At 50.0% G+C, this 22916-nt stretch overlaps 1 protein-coding gene across 9 annotated transcripts in view; it reads right to left on the bottom strand.

Annotated features, from left to right (window-relative positions):
• The window catches only part of EHMT1 (euchromatic histone lysine methyltransferase 1), a 78507-nt gene that overhangs the window by 31488 nt on the left and 24103 nt on the right, over positions 1 to 22916 (bottom strand). For 6 of the 9 annotated variants that reach the window (XM_031059196.1, XM_031059194.1, XM_031059197.1 and 3 more), the window contains 9 exons: positions 19770 to 20317; positions 16802 to 16843; positions 10476 to 10653; positions 8594 to 8730; positions 7651 to 7839; positions 6931 to 7011; positions 4809 to 4929; positions 2926 to 3057; positions 11 to 156 (listed from right to left, as the gene is read on the bottom strand). In XM_031059196.1, coding sequence (XP_030915056.1) covers positions 11 to 156; positions 2926 to 3057; positions 4809 to 4929; positions 6931 to 7011; positions 7651 to 7839; positions 8594 to 8730; positions 10476 to 10653; positions 16802 to 16843; positions 19770 to 20317 — 1574 coding nt within the window. The remainder of the gene's footprint in view (positions 1 to 10; positions 157 to 2925; positions 3058 to 4808; positions 4930 to 6930; positions 7012 to 7650; positions 7840 to 8593; positions 8731 to 10475; positions 10654 to 16801; positions 16844 to 19769; positions 20318 to 22916) is intronic. The other 3 variants (XM_031059195.1, XM_031059200.1, XM_031059201.1) reach the window with 1 other exon arrangement.

Genomic DNA, 22916 nt, shown 5'->3' with positions numbered 1-22916 from the left:
AGGCTCCTACCTCGTTGTCCACGCTCTCTGTGGCCATGCACTGGTTGTTGGCTAAGGTGGTGATCTCTCTGCTTTTAGGGGTTTCCATTCGACAGCTACACAGGGGCACCTCCTGCAGACCATCCACTTCCATGGCTTCAGGGCCATTGGAGAGACCTGGGGCACAGAAAACCAATGAATGAGCTCCAGTTCTCTGCCAGGAGAAAGGATTCAGTCCATCAACAGCAGCCATGCCCTGTGACATCTTCCCATTCCATGTCCTGAAATGCTCTCCAGGCTTTAGCAGCACCCTGTAAAAGATCCCTTCACACCAGCTGGAGTTTGCAAAAGCCTCCTGCACTTTTCCAAGTCCAGCCACACTCAGCTGACTGTGCTGAAATCGAGAGTGATAAGTTAAGATCAGTTTATTCTGAGAAAACCTCAAAAAGGCCAAGCAATGACGTGCAGGTTTTTATCAGCCTCTCTCCCCTCCCCACAGCTCTGGGCTCTGGCACCAGGAAATTTGCAGGAAACCACCCAGAGCTGGAAATTTGAATAGGCAGTGGAGTGATAAATAGAGATGATCAGGAAAGCACAAACTCCTATTTGCAAAGGCTTATTACACAGATGGGAAAACAAAATTCCTGGGACTGTTTGGTGTCAGCCAACCACAAATTATTTATTTTGGAAAGAGAACAAACCAGGGAAAAGAAAGCAGCAAGATGCTCCAATGTTCTTGCCTTTCCCTCATCTCCTCTCAGATGCTGAACATTTACAAACCTGTGGAAAAGTGGATGAGGGCTTTTGAGGGGGGTCACTGTGGGAATATTCCTGTTCCTCTGGATTGAAATCAATCACTGGGCCACGCAGGATTGTCAAACTGGCCTAGTGACAAGGGGGCTGATTGCAGTCCCACCCTCCTCTTCCAGGCCTGCAGTAAACCATCTCTGCAATGTTTGCAGCACAGAACCCTTTGGCCTTGGGGCTGGTTCACCCTGAAGCTTTCATCCCAAGCTTTCATCCCAAGCTTTCCCTGCCCACTGCTTTGGGATTGACTCACACTGAGAAGGAAGCTTGCTGCTATTTTTCAAGCTTTTGAATGGAGAATGGAGAGCTCTCTTGCTGTGAGGTTTTGCAGATTTAACTTCATCCCTGGGGGGGATTCCTCCTCAGCTGCCCTGGCAGTGGCAGCCCTGCCCCAGAGCACCCTGCCCGTGCCTCTGACCCTGCCAGCTGAGCACGAGCTCCTTTCATCCCATCAAGAATTCCTTGAGCCAACAAGTTGCAAGCCCAAGCCTAGCAAAGGGATATTTCAAGACATTCAAGGCCAGGGAAAGTCCTTGCTGTTTTCATGTAAAATCCTGTCAAGATCTTAAAGGTTTAAGAGTTTTCTCTGGGAGCACAAATCACAAAGCTCCTTCCTCGCCTTCTGAGCTGTCACTTCCCTAATCTGTTTGACATCCAGAGGCTGTGGTGAAAGCATCCCTCATCCCTCCTGACCCTCCCTTGGTGGGGAAGGCTCCCACCCTCTCTTTGAAGTGCCTCTATCAAAGGAGCCAGACAAGCTTTGAGGGAGCAGTGGGGACAGAAAGGCAGATCCAGACAGGGGATGCCAGATCTGAGGAGAGTTCAGCACTGGGAGCAGCAGCTGGGGCTCAGCACCCAGGGCCCAGCACCAACCCCTTCCCTTCCCTTCCCAGGGCTGAACGAGCCACTCCTGAGGGAATCCAGTGGCAGCAATTCGGGGGGGGTGCTGAATCAGCATATTCCAGGGAATGGAGGGAGCTGCTGAGTGGGACAGGAGGGCTGGGGCAGTACCTTGGACCATTGGTGAGAGTATTCCTGAGCTAACGTGCCTCACTGGAACTGGGATCCCATCTACAGCCTCATTCCATCCCAGCACCCTTCCTATCCTCACCCACACCCCCAGCCTCACCCCCATTCCAAATCCATCCCTACTTCTATCCCAGCCCCATCCCTATCCTCCTGCTCATCCCCAGCCCAGCCCCATTCCCATCTCCTCCTCATTCTCATCCCAGCTGCATTCCTACCTCAGCCCCATCCCTGCCCTCATCCTCACCCCCAACACAGCCCCATATCTATCCTCATCCCTACCCTAATCCTCATCCCCAACCCAGCCCCACATCCATCCTCGTCCCTATCCTCATCCCCATCCCTATCCCAACACTCATCCCCGCTCCAGCCCTATCCTCCCCCTCATCTCGATCCCTAATGCCCAATCCCTAATCCCCATCCCACCCCGATCCCTAATTCCCATCCCGATCTCCAACCCCCATCCTATGCTGATCCCTAACTCCCATTCCTTTCCATCTCGATCCCTAACGCCCAATCCCTAACCTCCACCCCATCCCGATCCCTAATGCTCCATCCCTAACCTCCATCCCCATCCCGATCCCTAATGCTCCATCCCTAACCTCCACCCCATCCCGATCCCTAATGCTCCATCCCTAACCTCCATCCCCACCCCGATCCCTAATGCTCCATCCCTAACCTCCACCCCATCCCGATCCCTAATGCTCCATCCCTAACCTCCACCCCATCCCGATCCCTAATGCTCCATCCCTAACCTCCATCCCCACCCCGAGCCCACCCCGCTCCCGCCCCACGCCGGTTGCTCTGCGCGCTCTGTGGCCGCCAGGGGGCAGCCGGGGCCCCGCCCGGCGCCACCCGCGGAACAAAGAAACCCGACCCCAAATCCAACCCCGACGCCAAACCTGACCCCAAATCCAAAACCGACCCCAAATCCAACCCCGACCCCAAGCTTGACTCCAAACACAGTTCCAACTCCAAACCTGGTCCCACATTCAAATCCAAACCCAAACCCAGCCCCAATCCCAACCCTAAACCCAACCTCGACCCCAGTCCAATCCCACCTCCAACCCATCCCCAACCCCAAGCCCAGCCCAGCCCAGCCCCAGCACTCACCTCCCGCTGGCGAGGAGAGGATCCCCTTCACCCGGAGGTCCAGGGAATCCAGGGACACCTCCATGTACTCCATGCTGTTCTCCTGGCTGGGGCCCTCCCTGCTGCCCAGCGAGGCTTTATAGGCTTCAGCACCTGGATGGGAACAGGGCATTCCCACAGACCCCACAGGAACAGCCACCCCATGGCTGGGAGGCTGTGCCCAAGCCCAGGTTGTGCAGGGTCCCTGTGGGAGCCATGAGGGCAGAGCACAGGGCATGTGCCACCAACATCTGGGCATGGCTGGGCACTGCTCTGCTCACACTGAGTGCCACCTCACCCAGGCAGGGAACAAGCAAAGGGGATAAATGAGATGGGTTCAGCCTCTGCAGGGCACAAGGAAGGGATGACCCATTGCTGGAGCACCCTCCTGCCCCCAGCCTGGTACACACTGGCCAGGTACAGCCAACTGCACCTCAGGAGGAGGATGAGACAGGTGACATCCAGCTGAGTGGGAGGGGAAACACAAAAAAAGCAAGTTCTGCCTCCAAGTGAGCAGAGCTCTGCTGGGAAGGGATTGTGGGAGAGGGAACTGAGTGTCTCTGCACTCCCTTGGCTTCACTTTCTCTCCTGCTTTGCTTCTGCCAGTCCAGCTTGGCCAAGAGGGTTTGGGTACCCTTCCAGACCAGCTCCCACCTTGACTGAAGGGGCAGAAAACCAGCCTGCATGTGAAATGCACAATTAGGCATTTGCTGTGACAGGGATCAAGGGCCCCTATGGCCTCCTGGGAGGAAGAGGAGGGAGCCAGGTGAGTGACAGAGCCCAGGCACAGAGCAGGGGCTGAAAAATGGTCAATTCACTCACAAGTACCAAAAAGCTGCTGATACAAAAATGACCTTTTTGCCCTGAACTAGCAAACCCAGAAGAATAAAATAAACCCTTTGGTGGCAGTGGATGTACGACACCTCAGAATGAGGCTGAAGGCACAGCTGCACTTCCACTTTATCTCTCCCATGTTGTTACCTTTCCCAAGGAAGAATCATCACATCCTGCCTCTCCTCACCTCTCACCTCTCAACAGAGCTCACTGAAACCTTTCTGGTGCTCAGTGACTCAGGACAAACAAGAGGGACCTTGAACAACACCCACGCTTGGGATGGGCCCCAGGCAGCTCCTTCCAAACATTGTGGTTCTTCCACAAGGAGCAGAGCCAAGCTGCACATTCCATTCAGCTGCACAAGCACCACACAAAAGCAATGCAGCACCACTCCAGGGTGGTTCTTTCTTTCCTTCTGCATCTAAACATCCTCCCTGGAGCTCATGGGACAGGAGTCCACGTGGACACATGACACAATCCCAGACTGCTTTGGGTGGGAAGGGACCTTAAAGCCCATTCCATTCCAAACTCTGCCATGGCAGGGACACCTTCCACTGTCCCACTGTCCAGCCTGGCCTTGGGCACTGCCAGGGATCCAGGGACAGCCACAGCTGCTCTGGGCACCCTGTGCAAGGGCCTCAGCACCCTCCCAGGGAACAATTTCTCCTGTATAGATAACATCAATTTTCTGTCTTTCAGTCTGAAGCCATTCCCCCTTGTCCTCTCACTATCTCCCCATATAAAATTCCCCTTCCTCCTTTTTGTAAGCCCCACGAGGCCTTTTTTTGGATACTCCAAAGTAAAGGGATTGGTGAACAAAATAAAATTCCTCCAGCATTCCAAGGACAAAGCCACAAGTTCTGCTGTGACAGTGACACCAGCAGCTCCTGACAGTGAGGGACAACTCCACAGCCTGGTTCATCACACAGCCCAGCCTTGGGAAGGAAGGGTGAGCCCAGGCCTCAGGTCCTTCCCCCAGCACCTGGAAGGCTCCCTGGGATGGAATTTAGGAACAAACCCCCATTCATTACCTAGCACACCTCCTTGTTTCTTTTTATTCCTCCGCCTCCTCTTGCGGGTGGGTTTCAGCCATGGACTGTCTGTCTTCCCTTTCCTCTTCAGCAGCTTCTTCTTGACACTGGACTCGGAGCTCTGGGGAAGCAGAGAGGCCACGTGCACGTCAGGCATGGTGGCACCAGGGTCCCTTTGTGGAACAGCCCTCACCCAGCTCGAGCAGGGCTCTGAAACCAAGGGCTGCTAAGGTGCCTTTATAGCACTGAAAAGGAAACCCAGGCACACGTGGGGGTGGATTTCCTGTCAGTGCAGCAGGCCAGGCTGCACTTTCTCTTCCATGGAGGCCCTGACACCACGCTCACGAGCAGCACTGCAGGTGGGCAGGCACGTGCACACTTCCAGCTTCTCCCAAAAAATAATTGTAGAATCACAGAATATCCTGAGCAGTACGGGAGCCACAAAGAGCACCAAGTCCAGCTCCTGGTCCTGCACAAACACCTCACCCTGTCCCTCACAGGGTTGTCCCAACGCTTCTTGAGCTCTGGCAGTTGGGTTTTCAAACTCAAATGTTCATGTTTCTCCACAAAAAAACCCACTTTGCACTTGAAGGGCCACCTGGCAGGGCTGGAGTGGACCCAGGGGAAATGAGCTCCACAGCAGCAGAGCAGCCCCCTCCCTGAGCCAGGCACAGCACAGACCAGTCATGCAGCAAATACTCAGCCACACGCATGAATCTCAACAGACTTTGGGTTTTGGTTTCAAAAAATTCAGTTGTCTGGGGTGGGGTTTCAAAGTCAACATCAGAACAGGAATCAGGCACCCCAACCCTGCCAGGGTTTAATGCATCAATTACAAAATTCATGTTCAGACTGAAACTGTCAGCTCCTGATGCTTATCCAGCTGCCAGCAAAGCCTTGGAAAGCCTCCTGGTACCACTACCAGCAGCTGGATCAGGCTCTGCCTCCACAGGCAGCTGTGCCAGGCCCTGCTGTCCCAGTGAGGGAACACATGGAGCTGAGCCCTGGCTCTCCAGGGTGTCTGTGCTGCCCCAAAATCCCTGAGTGTGGGCCCAGCACGTGGCTTTACCCCAACTGCATCACTCTGCTCGTGGGAGAGAGGTTTGTGTGAGAGCCAGTCCTGCCTGGGAGCTGAGTGACTCAGCAGAGCTCCAACCTCTGCCCAGGATGTGGAGATCCCACCTGGGAGTGTGGATGTGAATCCCAGCCCAAGCCTTGGACAACAGACTGGCCTGAGCCATCCAAACCAGAGCCAGGCTGCCCAGCCAGCCCCTGCTCCTCCTGGGCTGCTGCAGTGTAAGAATATGGGGAACAAGACCCTGAAGAGCTTCAGGGATTCACCTGATGTGTTTTGTGAGCATGATTCCACCTTCAGCTCAACACATCAAGGATTTCTTCAACTCTTTCTGAAGAGTTGGGTGTCTGAAATCCTGGCTCCTCAGCCTGAGAGGCTGTGGAAGGACAGTTTTCAAGGAAAGGGGAAGGAGGCAGGCAGAGACATTCAACGAACAACCTAAATTTAAAAATCACCAGGTTCTCTTCACCAACCGTCTAAAAATAAAAAGTAGAAATCCCCAGCAGCTGCTGAAAGTCCTGACCTGGTGCTGTACGACCAAGGTCCCAGGGAGAGTGTCTGTCTGTCTGTCTGTCTGTCTGAGTGCTGTTTGTCTCCCTGCTAAGAGCTGCTCACCAGAACAGTGAATTTAGGCTGTGGGCTGGGCCAGTGGATCTGGGAACAACCCCGCCCCAGCAGAAACTGGGTTGGTGAGAGCTGTGCTGGCTCCTACCAGGTGCTAACAGTGCATCTGAGGAACTCAGGCACCCTTAAACACCTCTGCTAACATTCAAATGATTAAAAGCAGTCAACACCTCGTTGAAAACAACAAAAGCCCATTAGTTAGCATCAGAATGTAATTAATTGTGCCACGGATCAGGGTTAAGCACCTTGTGGAAAACAATACTCTGTGTGTGGGTGGTTTCAGAGAATGAGTTTTGTCAAGGAGACTTGAAACTACACCGCTTTGGCTTTGCTCTCTCTCTCTCTTTCTGGCAGCAGTGCAAAGGGGAAAAATTATTATCAACAGGCCACGGGCTGAAAAACACATTTAGCAGCCCAGCTTACCAAGTCAGACTCGTCTCCATCCTCCTCCTCCTCCCCTGATTCTACAGACTCTTGCTCTTCCTCAGACTCGCCATCATCGATCTGCAGCCACCATTTGCCCAGGAACAGAATGGGTCAGTCAGGTCGGGTCTCCCAAACAGAGCATCCCCCACACCCCTGGTGATCCCAGCAGAGCATCCCCCACCATCCTGCTGTGCCCACACATATCAGAGCAACCCCAGCCCCAGCCTGCACATGCACTGAGCCCAGTGAGCTCCAACCACATCATGGAACATCCATGGAGACGGTAGAGGGAGCAAAAAAAAAAAAATTCCACTCCAGAATAAAGTTTTCCAACTAAATTTCAACTTCTTCCATAATCCCAAACCAGCCTCATGCCTGTACTGTGTATCAAAATTTGGGGGGAAAAAAACAATTAGATTGTTTTAGTGCTTTGCCAAGTAAGATTGGGAAGATGTCTCCTATTGGTTCAGGGAATCCCAGAACTACACATGGTGGGGGTTCTACAGAGTGGATCCCAGAACTGTGTAGGGCTGGAACTGGGGGGGAGGTGGGGAGACCCTCAGGTGCAATGGGAAGCAGGGAATGCTCACAAAGGGCCTCTCTACCATTGCTGTCATCTTGCAGGTGAAAAAACCCTAGAAATGGCTTCAAACCATGCCCCTCCTGTCCCTGCTAGCCCATGCTGCTCCTCAGCCCCACTCAGGGCACAGGAATCACCTTCCTGGCGTTGTCCGCGTCGGACGCGCTGTCCTTGGAGGTCCTGTTGTCATCCCCAGGGAACATGGCTGCCTGATCTGCTCCATGATCATCTTCCTCTTCCAACTCATCCGAGTCCTCCTCCTCAGAGTCCACATCTATGCTTTCCCCGTTCACGTGGGGGCTGCCATCCCCCAGCTCCTTGTCACTCTGGAGGTCACCCAAGCACACGAGACACAAAGACAACATCAATTCCTGGGACAGAGCAGCTGCATCCATCCCAGATTCTCCTCTGTGCTTGGAGCTCTAAAGCTGGCTCTGCGTCCCTCCAGAGCTCCTGCCATTGTCACCTCACCCTGTTGGACCTGGCGACCATGAGGAGTCATTGCAGACTCATGGTTAGGGGAGGAGAACCCCATTCCAGCATGGAGGGATGCAGGAAGGTTTCTAGGGAATGGAAAGGGAAGTTACATCACACTGGGATTTTCATATCACTCCTTGAAATCCCAGCACTGTTCTCCTTGAATTCTAAGCCCAAAATTTCAGGGTATAGCAAAAGCAGGATTTCATCAGGAGTGAGTCCATGGCTAAACTTTTATAAATAACCAAGTGCTTTTCTGTACAGCCTCAGGCAGCAACACGAGACCTTGAGGACCAAAACAAAAAGGGGCATGCTTGAAATCTCTCCAGTTGCCCAGGATTCACAGGATGGAAGGGGAACATTCATTGGAAAAGGTTTGTTTAGCAGCTGGCACCTGAACAGCCCCTCTGGAAAAGTCATTCCCAAAGCAGCAAGGCTGCTCTGGGCAGGAAGCTGCTGCCAGAGGGAAGAGGAGACTCAGAAGGGAAGAAGTTGATCCCAACAAGCCAGGACACCCCTGCACCTCCACATGGGTTTGGTGTCCAAAAAAAGGGACATGTAAGTGACAACAAACACGTGCAGTGGGCTCAGTGCTGCCCTTACCTTGGCACCCACAGAGGAATGAGTTATGCTCTTGAACATCTCTATCATTGTTCTCTGTTTTAACACTTTGGTCTTTTTCTTGGGAACCAGGCTATAGGTTCCCATTCTCCGTTTTTTCTTCCGAGATACTGCAGCAGCTGCAAGAGAGGAGCAGAAGGAACCCAAAGTTTGCTCAGGAATGAAAAGAAGGGACAGAGAGCAGGGGCTGCACTGGAGAGGGACTTTGGACAAAGGCCTGGAGGGACAGCACACAGGGAATGGCTCCCACTGCCAGAGGGCAGGGCTGGATGGGAGATTGGGAATGAGGAATTGTTCCCTGTGAGGGTGGGCAGGCCCTGGCACAGGGTGCCCAGAGCAGCTGTGGCTGCCCCTGGATCCCTGGCAGTGCCCAAGGCCAGAAATAAATTTAAAATCTTCAACAGGCTTCAAAACAACTGCTAAATGTGAGTTTTTCACGTTAATTCTGCTAAAAGTTTTTTAAAATTAAATTAAGTCTCGTGCAGTAACGATTTATTTAGAGGCATATGCAGCAATGGTAAAAAAACAAGAATTCCCAGAAAGGGGCAAAAAGATCTCTCATGTGTATAAAAATATTACATCTAAGGATTGTAATAAAAAGGATCAGCACAAATTTTAAGTCAGTTTTCTCACCACCTTTCCTGGTTCTCAGCTACATAAAACAGTCACATCTTTGCTATTCTCATTAAACAGGTTTCACCCACAGCTTGAGAGAAGCACTGAGAGCAGAATGCCATGCAAAGGAAACTCCAGGATGCAGTTTGAGCTCCCTGTGCTCACATGTTGTGGGCCACTGGCTGGACAGGGCTGGGAGTACCTGGGACAGTGGGAGGTGTCCCTGCCATGGCAGGGGTGGCACTGGAGGGGCTTTAAGGTCCCTTCCAACCCAAACCTTCTGTGATTCCATGAAATCACACCTGAGGGCACGACCTGGGAAAACCTCCCAGTCCAACAGATTTATTTACAAGTCAAGCAGAAGATGACACACGGATGTGCAGACACACAGACATCTTCCTGCCAGGGCTGCAGAGCTGCCCAAACTCTGAGTGCCCTCTGCACACTCCTTCTGGCCCCTCCATCAGCACACACAGCACCAAATCCTTAAATTATCCTGCGTTTGGCAGTGCTGCTGGTGTTGTAGGAGGCTGAATGGAATCCAATTGCTCAAATTGAGACTGCAAGGCCAACAATACCGACTGACAATGGAAGCAATCTGACAGTAACTGAAGAACACACAGGGAGAAGGCACCTTACATAAAGAGCTGTTTGCCATTTAACCTCATTTCACACCTACTATGGAAGTCTGTTTGATTCCTTTCACTCCTTTGATTGGGTCTTAATTTGTTAAGTCTCCTCTTGGCCTTCTAATCAAACCAGACATCGCAGCTCCCTGCCTGCTGCTGACTTAGGTGAGTGCACAGCACAAGGATGCTTGGTGCAGGCTCTTTTAGGAACTGCCAGCTTCAGCACCACTGTTATTGTTTGCACTTGCACAGCCTGTTCCTTGGAAGCATTTTTTCATCTTCCATGGTAATGGAATTTCACCAGAATTTATGAAGAGACCGCTAAAAAATTCTGTGAACCCAATTAATTTTATTTATAAGGCTGTAATTCTTGGTAAGCAGCTGTGGAGATATTCAAAGCCCTACAGAACTGATAGAAACCTCTTCAGAACATCCCAGAGGAAAAGGGATCAAAGTGTCTCCTCTAAGAAAAGCTTTTAGTAGAAAAAAGGGAAGGGAACCCTGGAGGAGACTGAGTGGCAAAAAGGCTTTTAACCTCCTCATCTCCCTCTCAGCCCCACAGACAGGTCTGGGAGGTGGGAGCAGCTCAGGATTCCAACATTCCAGCCCTTCCCTTTTACCTGTCTGTGACTTGGTGGTGGCCACATAGCTCTGGTTCTGAGGTAGTGACTGGTGAAGGCCCGGGAGAGAGGGCAACGCCAACGGCTTCACAAAGTCCAGCATGTTCTCAAACTCCTTCTCCTTGGATTCCTTCTGATCTCTGCTGTCTCTCCCATCTTTGGGGTCTTTACTTGCATGCTGGAAAACAAAAGGCAGTTAAATTGAGTTTTTGCATTGAAGAAGTAATTTTAAAAAATTAGGAAATTAATTGAATTCCTTTCTCTCGAGCAAAATCTCTTTTATCTGAAGGCAGGAGCACATTCCCAGCAGGAGCACACAGATCAGGGGGCTTTGCCCAAGCACTGCCAGCCTGGCTGAGCTGTGCAGGTGACAGGTAATGACAGAGGTAGTGACAAGGAGCAGGCTCTGCTTACACAGCTCTGGGTGCCTCTGGAGAAGAGGAACCAACTCAACCACAGCACTTATTCCCTGTGACACCAAACATGCTCAGCAACACTCCTGCAGAGCTGTTCTAGAGCAGCAGGCAGCAAAGGAAAGGGATTTTCCTTTTGGACAGCACCTGGCACCACTGAGACTCAGCAAAGGTTCCCCCTTAGCCCAGCACACAGCAACCACAGCCAAAGCAGTGTTTGTGACACTGAGGTGCATCCACAGAGGGCTGTCCAAGCTTCCCTTAACCCCCTATTCCCACTCCAGCTGCTGCTATTCCAGGCCCCAGGCAGGCTCCAGGCTCCTGCTGCAAACCAAGGGGATTTTATAGTTGTTCCTGCAGCTCCTCCCAGGCACCACAGCCACTCACACCCGCTCTGGTTTGAGCCTGTACCCAACACAAGTCAAATCCTGCACTTCTGGTTATGAAAGAAGGGTTCCTACAGCTCCACAGAGAATCATTTAGGTTGGACAAGACCTTTAAGGTCACCAAGTCCAACCATTAACCCAGCAGGGCCAAGTCCACCACTCAGCCACGTCCCTGAATGCCATTTCTCAGCTTTTGATGTTATTTCAATGTTTTCCTCCTCTAATTTAGGAAACAATCCCCTTCCTGTGTGTCTAAATCCATTTTATGTACCCTAAAAGCCTCAGACAGAGAGGTCCAGACTGTGTTTGTGTTTCCTTTTTCCATCTGTGTTTATTCTTTAAACAGCCATGGCTTGGTTTGATGGTGCTTTAATTCCTGTGCCTTTTGTGTCAAGTGTGCCAAAGGGAAGCCAAGGTCAGGGCAAGGCCCCTCAGTGCAGTTCACTGGAACATTTTCCTGTCCCAGCCCAGCAAGGAGGTACCTGGTGAGACAAGGGAACACATGGAGGAACATGAAACAAAGTCCCTGCTGGTCCTTCTCTGCCACAGGGTCAGCAGACATTGGGGTGGAAGCTGCCTCTGCTGGGCCATTTTACACTGGATTTGCCCTCTGGATTATCCCACTGCATCCAGTTGGGCAGCAGGCAGGTCTGGCAGAGCTGCTCCAGCAAAACAAGAGAAAAAGCAGCAGAACATAAGGAAAGACTGAGAGAATTGGGATTGCTCAGCCTGGAAAAGAGAAGGCTCTGAGGAGACCCCATTGTGGCCTTCCAGTAGCTGCAGGAGCTACAAGAAAGAGAGAAACTCTTCACAAGGGCACAGAGTGCCAGGACAAGGGGAAGGGCTTCACACTGAAAAAGAGCAGGGATGGATGGGATATTGGGAATTGGGAATTGTTCCCTGGGAGGGTGGGCAGAGCAGCTGGGGCTGCCCCTGGATCCCTGGCAGTGCCCAAGGCCAGGCTGGACAGGGCTGGGAGCACCTGGGACAGTGGGAGGTGTCCCTGCCATGGCAGGGGTGGCACTGGATGGGCTTTAAGGTCCTTTCCAACCCAAATATTCCATGACTGTAAGGTTTCAGTGCTGCCCCACTTGCAGAGAACTCTTCTTTACAGGACTTGTGAAGCAAGAGCTGAAAAACCCAAGCAGAGAGAGGAATGCAGGCAGAAGCAAGGCTGGAATAAAAAGCAGGAAGCAATAAAAGCACTCAGGTTCAGCCAGGCAGCCCCAGCCACTGCTCTCCAGCAATGTGACCTTGGGAACAAACAGGGAAGAGGCTGATTCCCCTAATTAGGCTGTGCCACGTGTGTGGTGCTGGCAGAGGCAGGCCCAGCAAAGCCCTAATGATAATCAGAAATGACCCACAGCAAAAGGCCATCAAAGTGCCAATGATTCCTGCATCAAGCCCATAACTTATGGCTCAATTGCCACAGCTTTTCTAAAAGGGCAGCAAGTCTTGGATTAAGGATTTCAAAGATGACAAATCCACCCCAGCCTTTGATACGTTGTTCCAATGCTTAATTGCTCTCACTGTCAAATAATTAAATGCATTATGTTTTTGCAACTAAATTAAAAAGCCCTGTCTCATCAGAACCTCTCACTCCCAGGAGACACTTATGGAGTATGACCAACTTCTTTTTTTTCTTTTTAAACTTTCTCTTCAATGATTTTAATAGAATGAGCAAATTAAGTGGCCATAGGATCATTTTCTGGATCACTCCTGAGTCTGCTCCCAGTTGTTCTACCCCTTAAAAAATGCACGTCAGGAGTGCAGGGCACAGGATGCCAAGAATAGTCTCAACAATACTATTTATACCTCTTAAAAGTCCTGAGTTTATAGATCTAAAGGTTAACAGTAACTCTTGGCTACACAATTATTCTGAGACTTCCCAAGTCCCCTGATATATCCAATGCTTTCCATTTCTAACTTAAAATTAGAAAAATGAGCTTGGGACAGGCAGATCTGACACAAGTGTGAACAAGGGCTGCATTTTGTGTCCTTTACAGTGCAGGTTTTTGCAACTGGTCTCTAACAAAAGGTGCTGTTACTCCCAATCACCAGGAATTCACACTCAGGCCATGCCAGGCTGCTTGGAAGAATACAATCCAACTTTTAAATTTAAAAGTATTATGTTATTAGCTTGGGGTTTTTTCTCTGCCTCTGTAATTACAACATAGAAATAAATTTAAAATCTTCAACAGGCTGCATAACAAGTGCTAAATGCAACTTTTTCATGGCAATTCTGCTAGAAAGTTTTTTTTTAACTCAAATTAAGTCTCATGGAAGAGAGATACTTGAAGATACTTAAAGATTTACTTGGAGGCACATGCAGCAATGGTAAAAAAACCAAGAATTCCCAGAAAGGAGTGAAGAGGTTTCTTGTGTTTATAAAAATAATATTATATCTAAGGATTGTAATAAAAAGGATCAGCACAAATTTTTAAGTCAGATTTCTCACCACCCTTCCTGGTTCTCAGCTACATAAACCAGTCACACCTTTGCTATTCTCATTAAACAGGTTTCATCCACAGTTTGAGCAGAATGCCATGCAAAGGAAACTCCAGGATGCAGTTTGAGCTCCCTGTGCTCACATGTTGTGGGCCACTGGAGGCCAAGAAAGGACCATAAATGAGACAGAAAAAGAAACTGCAACACCAACATCTTCACTTCTTGCAGTTTCTCATGTGGTATCAGCTCATTCTATGCAAAGGACTGGGAAGTCACAACTTTGTGAAGGGAATAGTGAAGAAGGTGGGCAGATATTCCAACATTTCCAGCAATGGTTGTGCCTGGAAACAGCAAAAATGGGACCACGGCTATGTCTAACTCCACTGTGAGAAATACAGCCAAGACAATGGGCTAGACTGGGGCAAGAACAGGATATTTGATGTGTTCAAAAAAATGCTGTCTACATTTTAATGGGATCAACCACATCTCTATGATTGGCACAGAAGTCCCTGACAGCAGCAGGGGGAAGTTATTAAAATGGCAAAAGACAGAATACCCTCAGTTGTTTTGGGTTTTTCCCTGAAAGCAAAACTACAGAACAAATCATCCTCAGTAATGGACCCTCGTGTTGGCTCCATAAACTCCACATGACATTTTTCCCACTGCCCAGCATTTAAAGGGTCTTTCCATCACTAAAACCAGCAAGCTGGGAGAAAAACCAGAGTGTTGGTGGAAGGACACAGGCACAGGTCCTGCCTGGGAGCAGGACAGCTCTAAGCACTGCAGAAAGGCTCTTGATGCCTGAAACCACCTCAGGCTGAGATTATGGGCTCCCTTAGTTCTGTGTTCTGCAGAACTCTCATTTCCAGCACACAAACCAGAGCCAACAGGGCAGGAGGAGTGAGCTGGGCAGCACTGCCACAGGGCAGCTGCCAGGGAGCAGCTCTGCCTCCCCATCCATCAGGAACAGGGTCAGGAGATTTGTACCAAGGCACTGCCTTTGAAGAGCACAAAGCAGCAGCTCCCAGGGAGATCTGCCTCTAACAACTCGTGAGTGGTGGTTAAGCAAGAAATATCAGTCTGCTATAAAAAATTGATCACAAGCAGATGATAGTGCCTGTAGGAGCTGTAGTGGTGCTACTCTGCCTTTGCTGCTGCAGGATTGTGGTTTTCACTGCTGAATTTCAGCAGCCTGATCAAGCCTCACCTTGGAGCAACAAGCCGGCAAGGCTTTGCTCTTAGTCTAGATCAGATTAATGATCTGCTGATTAATAAGTGCCCATTAGAGGGGGGATTCCATGGTGACTCGATTACAACTGCACTTATCTGAGTGCAGTCACATTCCTACATAAAAACATGATTTAGGCAGCCAGGTAGACTGAGCTGAAGGGAAGATGTGGCCCCAAACCTGCACTGAATGTGTTTCTAAACAGAGCACTCAGGGGTGTGGATCTCATCCCTGTCCCCTCCTGCACCAAACTGCCCCAAGGCAAGGGAGTGTCACACATCAGCCAAAACGAAACAGGGGAATCCAGGGCAGATGTGCCACCAGGGCTCCTGACCCTACCAAACCCCTCTGCTGGGCCAGGGCCGTTATTTCTGTGGGCTGTGGTCAGAGCTGGGGCAGCACCTCCAGCACCAGCAGCAGCAGTTGAATATCAGGTTCAAGTGCTGCACAACAGCCTTCACTCTCACTTCCCTCTGCAGCAGCCCCTCTGTTTAAGGAGCCCAATGGCAGCTCTGTCACTCCTGAAGGAAGTTTCCCATCAGGGAAGATGGGAAAGGGTCTGGAGGGGCTGTGAGGAGCAGCTGAGGGCTCTGGGGTTGTTCAGCTGCAGCAGAGTGAGGGCAGAGCTCCCCGGGGCTGCAGCTCCTCCCGAGGGACAGCTCCCATCTCTGCTCTGGGACAGGGACAGGAGCCAGGGCACGGCTGGGGCTGGGCCAGGGCAGCTCAGGCTGAGCTCACGGCAAGGTTCTTCCCCCAGAGGGTGCTGGCACTGCCCAGGCTGCCCAGGGAATGGGGATCCCTGTGGGTCCCTCCCAGCTCAGGATATTCTGTGATTCCATGATATTTATCTCTGCCCAAGCTCACACACACAGACTTCAGTCTTTCAGTCCAGTGGAGCACACCTGGACACCCCTCTGGAGAGGGTCCTGGATGGACCTTCTGAGTCCTCCCCAAGGACACAATATCCCCACTATCACCACCCCCACTAGGCCCTGCCCTTTTGCTTTATGTTTCCTGCACATGGCAGGGTCAGAGCTTGCTGAGCAATCCCAGACCCCTGCGATCCCCTGGCTGCCACCTGCCTGCCCCAAGAGATGGCCACAGGGTGTTCTCCAGGCCAGAGGCTCCTGCAGAGCAGCCCCAGCCCAGGCCAGCACAGCAGCACCACAAAGGAGGAAGTTTAAAAGCTCTGGGACCAGGTATTTAATGGCAATGCTACTTAAGGGAATAGTTTGATGAATATTGGTAGAAAGACCTACATAAGCAAAGCATCTCCAGCTCCATGCTCTTCCTCCCTGCCCACATTGTCTCCCCCAGTTAAACTGGCACCTGGCATTTTGGGGACACACTGTGAATCTGGTCAAAACACTCATTTAAAGGATTTTTGCACTATTTCCTCACCCAGTCCTCTGCATAGCATAAAAAACTATCACCAGAGACACAAACCCCAAACTCCAGCCTTGTGGTCACCAAGGAAAGGAAACACAACTTGGGGTTCCCAATTCATCCATCTGCTCCTCCTGTCTCCAAGGTAACTTGGGATGCTCTCACTACCTTTCTCATCCTTTACCCCTTATGTTTTACTGAAGTTCAGCTCAGCAGCTGGTTCCCAAGCAGGAGGAGCCTTCTCCAAGCACAGCACACACACACAGACACACACTGGCCTTTCAGTCTGCTGCCTGGCCCTGCAAGCTTTTGGGTTCTTAACAGGGCTGTAAAATGGATTAGCAGTGAAAGATTCTTCCAAAAGGGCAGTGCTTGTGTTACTGCTCTGTTCAGAAGGGGAGCAGAAATGATGCCCTCTGCTCAAAAACCACCTTAACATGCCACAACATCAATTAAAATTGTCACCTGTTTCAGATTCAGCTTCGATCCCAATTCAGGAAGCAACTCCTAAACAGAGAAAAAGCTGGTTAAATTGGTGAGAAAATTCTCTTCTTCCTTTCAGAGACCAATTCACATGTGCAGGAAAAGCTTACCAAGGTCCCCTGACACCTATTGGATTACACAAAACAATTTCTTGGCCCCAGTGGGTTTCTGCAGGAGCCAAGGGGAACAAATGTTCACACTTTGCAGGCAGCAAAACACCTTCCTCCCCTCCTCCTCCCAGGCAGAACAGTTCTGCAAGAACAGTTTCACCAAAACAACAATGCCCTAAAAAATACTAACCAAGCAAACTACTGTGGTCTGTAATATCAGTTCCTGGGTGAATTCCACAATTTATTTCCTGATACAGCACCTGATTTCATGGAGGTTTTGAAGGGGAGAAGGTGTGAAGGTTGGTACAGGAAAAGCTCCTGAGCTGAGGAGCCTCCTCTAAGCAGCTCAACAAAGAAATAATTGGGACAGAAAAATGACAGCTTAGCAAGGACTCTGCTGCTCCAAAGAAAATAGCATGTAAATTCCAGAGACAATGGAGGAAAATGAGGTAGTAATTATCAGGAAGGCTGAACACACAGATGTTTTATTGTCTTGCAGAACTGAGATCAGATCTTGGGTTCCCATTCAGCTGCAGGGGCTTGAGCAGAGAACATGGGAACAGCCTCTTCTCACCACCCTTTCTGGGAATGTTGCTTCTCTCCCTATTTTAAGCCCAATGCCCAGAGGAGCTGAGGACAGGCTATGCACTTTCTAGAGCAGCCCAACAAGTGCAGGCTTTGGTTTTTTGAAGCTGCTTTTGTTGTGTGAGCAAAAAAGGACCAGCAGCCCCATCCCAGTGAGCTGTCCCAGCACCCCCAGAGCTCCCCAACACCCCATGCCACATCCCAGAGACAAACCTCGAAGCCCAAGGGATTGAATGTAAATATTCTTCTGATGTATCATAAAATATGAATGAGGGAAACACTCCCTCCCAACCCAGCAGTCACCTTTAGGAGGGAATTGCCTCTCTCAATTGCTCAGCCCCACAGGATCTCTCTCTGCTAAATTCCATCAGGGTCTGGGGGTTTGACTGGCCTAATTCCAGTGCACAACCGGGGGCTGGAGGCTGCAAAGCCTTCCCTGGGTAGGAGACACTCAGATGGGAGCTGGATGGCAGCTGGGCTTCCCTGTGCAAGCCAGGAAACACAGGCAGGGTGAGAGCAGAGAATTCAACCACAGCCAGGGCAAGGCAGAGAGAAATGAGGAATCAGGGGGGCTGGCTGGGAACCCTGGCAGGCAGCTGTGGCTTCTGCCCCTCTCCTGAGCCTGGTGCCCACAGGTTTGTGATCCTGCTGTGCCCTTTGGACTCCCAGCTGCTCCCAGAGGCACAGGTGGTGCCACAGCCACGGGACCTTTCCCCATCTGGGGCTGGCAAGGTGCCACTCTCCCTTTTCCCTTTTTTCTCTCTCTTTCCCTTCTCCAGACCACAGGGACTCCCAGCTTTGAGCCTTTCACACCTCACACTGCTGTGCTGAGCTGAGGGGACATCTGAGAGCCCCTGTGGATCTGCAGGATCACAGCACCAATGCACTGCACAGACCTTGACAAGGCTGCAGCAGGTTCCATGCACTCCTGGGAATGATCCCATGGCTCACCCTTCCCTTGACTCCCCTGGCTCACCCTTCCCTGACCTAAAGGCCAGTCTCTCTCCACCCTCAGACACAGCACAATGAGAGGATCCAGCTCACTGTAGTCATATAAAGCATCACAGGGGTGAAAACCAGCTGCTTATAGTGCAGATCTGCCTGTTGCAGGATCTGTTCCCTACCTCTGGCAAAGAACCAAAACAATAACCAAACTTGTCAATAACCATGACAAAGAGAGGTCCATTTCTGTCCTCCCCACTATGACATGAATGCACCAAATGACATTTCCTTATGCCTCCAAAAAACAAAAGCAGGGCTCTGCTTTATTAAGTGATGGTAAATCCACCCCTAAGGATTCTGGAGAGAACATTTCCCAATGGCATGGAGAGAGAACATCATCTGTTGTAGCCCCATAATGATTCCTACAGCAAAGCAATCAAGCTGCCTCACAGATCAGCTCCTTGACAGCTTCTGAGCTTGGGAGGAGCCTCAAGTTTTCATGCTAAGCTTAATTTCCTTTGGGTTGACCTCAGAAAAAATCTCATTTGTTTCACAAGCAGCTCTGGATGTCAGCAGAGGCTGATGAGCAATAGAGCCATGAGAGAAAGGCCATTTAGTGTCTCACACAGATCTGTTGGAGGAGGCAATTGATCAATCATATATTTAGAAATGCATTGGGGACAGGAGCTGGTGGTGGCCGTGTGACCAACTACTTTAACATTTGTCTGGAGGAAGAGAAAAAAATAAAATAAAAATAAATAACTAACTAACTAACTAACTAACTAACTATAGATATAGATATAAAAATATCTATATAAAAATATAGATAAAATATCAATATAAATATAGATTTATATATAAATAAAAATAAAAATAAAATAAAAATAAAATAAAAATAAAATAAAAATAAAAATAAAAATAAAAATAAAAATAAAAATAAAAATAAAAATAAAAATAAAAATAAAAATAAAAATAAAAATAAAAATAAAAATAAAAATAAAAATAAAAATAAAAATAAAAATAAAAATAAAAATAAAAATAAAAATAAAAATAAAAATAAAAATAAAAATAAAAATAAAAATAAAAATAAAAATAAAAATAAAAATAAAAATAAAAATAAAAATAAAAATAAAAATAAAAATAAAAATAAAAATAAAACAAACCCAAAAATAATAAAACCACCAATCCACTCAGCAGGCAAGCTCTGAACACCACGTGCTGCCATGCAGCCAGGTATCCCCCAGACCCCCAGAGAAAGCCAAGAGCAAGCCCAGCAGCAGCAGCAGCAGCTCTGTGCTGGGCAGGTACATTACCAGGCTGGGGGTGGGTTTAGGCATTGTCTTCCGTGCTCTGTGCACCTTGACTTCAGCATTAGCAGCAGGGCCTTTTTTAGCATCCATGTCCTTGCTGCCCTCCCCGAGCTTGCTTGGCATCGTGGCTTGGAGCTGGGCAAAGGACCCCACAGTCCTGCCTTTGCCTGCTCCTCCAGGCAGGGTTTTTGCAGCATGGCCAGTGAGAGAAGCAAAGCTGGTAGTCCTTAGAGGCTGCTCCTGTGCCATCTGCTTGGTTAGGATATATCCATTGCTCCCTGTGACAGAAGTCTGTGTGAAGTCATTTGCTTTCAGATGGTTTTGCTTCCCAGGCTCGCTGTCCGAAATGCCATTTTCTGCTATCCTATTTAATTTAGTAGAAGAGTCCTGCTGGCTCACTTTCGTGTTGTCCTGAGTGTTTTTCGCTGGGTTTGGGTGGCCCCCACCCTCGCTGTGCTCACAGGAACCGTTGGTTTCACCATCTACTGCCATTTTTGGTTCCCCCACTTGCTTTTCTGTAGCGCTTTCATCTGCAGCCATGGCATTAAACCCTGGAGGGAGAGGGAGGAAGAGAGGAGAGAAGGGTCACAAGTGGTGTTGAAACTCCCAAGCTGTACTCCAAGCACAGCTACTCACAGTGGAAGAGCCACCCTGTCCTCCAGCGCCCTGCCTGATGTAAATCACAGAATCCCAGAATATTTAGGGTTGGGAAAGACCTCCAAGACCGTCCAACCATGGATCAACCACCACCACATCAACTAAAGCACAGTTTTAGCTGTCAGGCTGTTCTTTCACCCACCTGCCCAGCCCTCCTGGCTCCTCACACGGTGACATTTGGGGTGGGTGGCCCAGGTGACAGCAGTGCACTTAGTCCCACTTGCCTCAGCTGCAGATGTGGCCATTTATTCCCAACAATGGATTTTTCAAGGTAAATATTATCTCTGGCTTTTCCAATAACTGCATTTATTGCACCATATGTCAACACCTCACCTGGCAAACAAAACTCTGCCCCATCTTGCATCCGGATCTCTGGCAAAGACCTTCCCAAAGCCAGTCTGACATGGAAAAACCTTGCTGGGCTGTCCCAGGGAGCTTTTATGGCTCTCACACAGCCCAGCAGCCAAATGTGCACATCAGGGCTCTGCTGCTACAGGAACATCCCAAGGAATAACTGCCTGGCTATCCCAGCTCTCCTGGGAATGTTCTTCAGTGGGAACTGGCTCTTTCAGCACAACAAAGCACAACAGGACCAGGATTCATGGTGGTATTTCAGAGGGAACAGCAGGAGTAAACACAGGAGTGAAGTGTGGTAAATGCATTTTTAGACTAAAATCATTCTATGATTCAAATGCAGCAAGGTTTTTGCAGCCTGACAAAGCTCAAGCACAGCAATGCCCACATAAAACAAACATTTCAAACATTTCCCTGCTCCTCCATCAATGACTTTGTCCCACCAAATATTTCAAATCCAAGCTGAAAAATCCAACTATGAATGTCATGTACTTGCAGAAAAAGTTTCTGACATGAAAACCCAGCAAATCCCCAGGCAACCAGGAGTGATAACAATTCACTGGCACACTCAGAGCAATGATTACATCAACCTGCTGTTAGGGATTCCTTGGCTTGTTTTCCTTCCAGAGAGCAGACAGTTATGAAAAGCAACATGAGAAGTACAGGGAGAGCTCTGTCAGAGCAGGGGGGATTGGTTCAAACCAGCTCCCATCAAAGCAATTTTCACCTACAGCATCCAAAGGGTCTGGAGTCACGCTGGAGGAACAGCCAGACCACTGGGTACCAGCACCTCGTTTCACACTGCCCTCAGAGCACAAACAGGCAAGGAGAAGAACATTCTGAACACCATTCTGAACAACATTCTGAATCCCAGAATCAAGGCTGGAAAAAAAACCCCCAAGACCATCGAGTTCAACCTGTGCCTGATCCCCACCCCGTCACCGAGCTCAGAGCCCTGAGTGCCACCTCCAGGTGTTCCTTGGACACCTCCAGAGATGGGAACTCCAAACCTCCCTGAGCAGCCCCTGCCAATGAAGAAATTCCAACCTGAGCCTCCCCCTGAGGCCGTTCCCTCTGCTCCTGTCCCTGTTCCCTGGAGCACAGCCCGACACCCCCGGCTGTCCCCTCCTGTCAGGAGCTGTGCAGAACCACAAGGGCCCCCTGAGCCTCCTTTGCTCCAGGCTGAGCCCCTTCCCAGCTCCCTCAGCTGCCTCACAAAAGTCTCTTCTGAGCTGGCAAGAACCTGGTGCCAGGCTAACTCATGAAGGACCACCAGGACCCTGGGATGACAAGTCCAGTGTGCCTGGAGCAGCTCCAAGCACAGGCAGCTCCCTGCAAAGGCCAGCAGGGAGGAGATCCAGCACCACTCAGCTCACCAGAACAGCTCTTCCCAAAATCCACCCAAATTCTCCTTCCATTTTCATTGGGAAAATAAAAATATCACACTTTTTCTACCCTTTTTTAATGCATTTGTTTAGTCCATCTTAATCATGCAATCACAGAATGTCCTGAGCAGGAAGGGACCACCAGGATCATCAATCCAGGTCCTGTCCCTGCACAGACATCCCAACAATCCCACCCTGGGCATCCCTGGCAGCTCCTGGAGCTCTGGCAGCCTCGGGGCCGTGCCCATTCCCTGGGCAGCCTGGGCAGTGCCAGCACCCTCTGGGGGAAGAAACTTTCCCTGATATTTGATATCTCCTTCCCACTGTCTTGACCTGAAAGATTTAGGTACAACTCCTGCCCAAACAGCACTGGCAGCTCTAGATTCCGAAAGTGATGCATTCCAGTATCTCAAACAACCTCATTATTCCCTAAACTTCCGGGCTTTTGGTGCCCATCTGAGATTTAAAGACATTTCCAGCAAACTGAAAGCCTTCTTAGGCCTGGTCAGTACATGTGAAGCATCCAGTCCAACCCCTGGCTGGACACATGGTCAGCGCTGGACTCACACCAGGCTCTGCCCAGGGGTGTCTCAAAGGCCTCCTGGAGCACCTGACCCCTCCAGCCTCAGACTGCCCATTAATTAAGAGGGGGACAGCCCCTCTGATGTTCCTGATTTCCAGCTGAAAGCCACAGATGTTGGGCACAAAGCATCTTTGCAGATGTATCTCAAAGTCTCCCCAAAGCCTGAGTGGT

This window comes from Geospiza fortis, unplaced genomic scaffold (genome assembly GCF_000277835.1).
Source record: "Geospiza fortis unplaced genomic scaffold, GeoFor_1.0 scaffold85, whole genome shotgun sequence".
NCBI classification, from domain to species: domain Eukaryota; kingdom Metazoa; phylum Chordata; class Aves; order Passeriformes; family Thraupidae; genus Geospiza; species Geospiza fortis.
The sequence above is the reverse complement of the archived record's forward strand: the minus strand, read 5'-3'. Positions and strand labels throughout refer to the sequence as shown.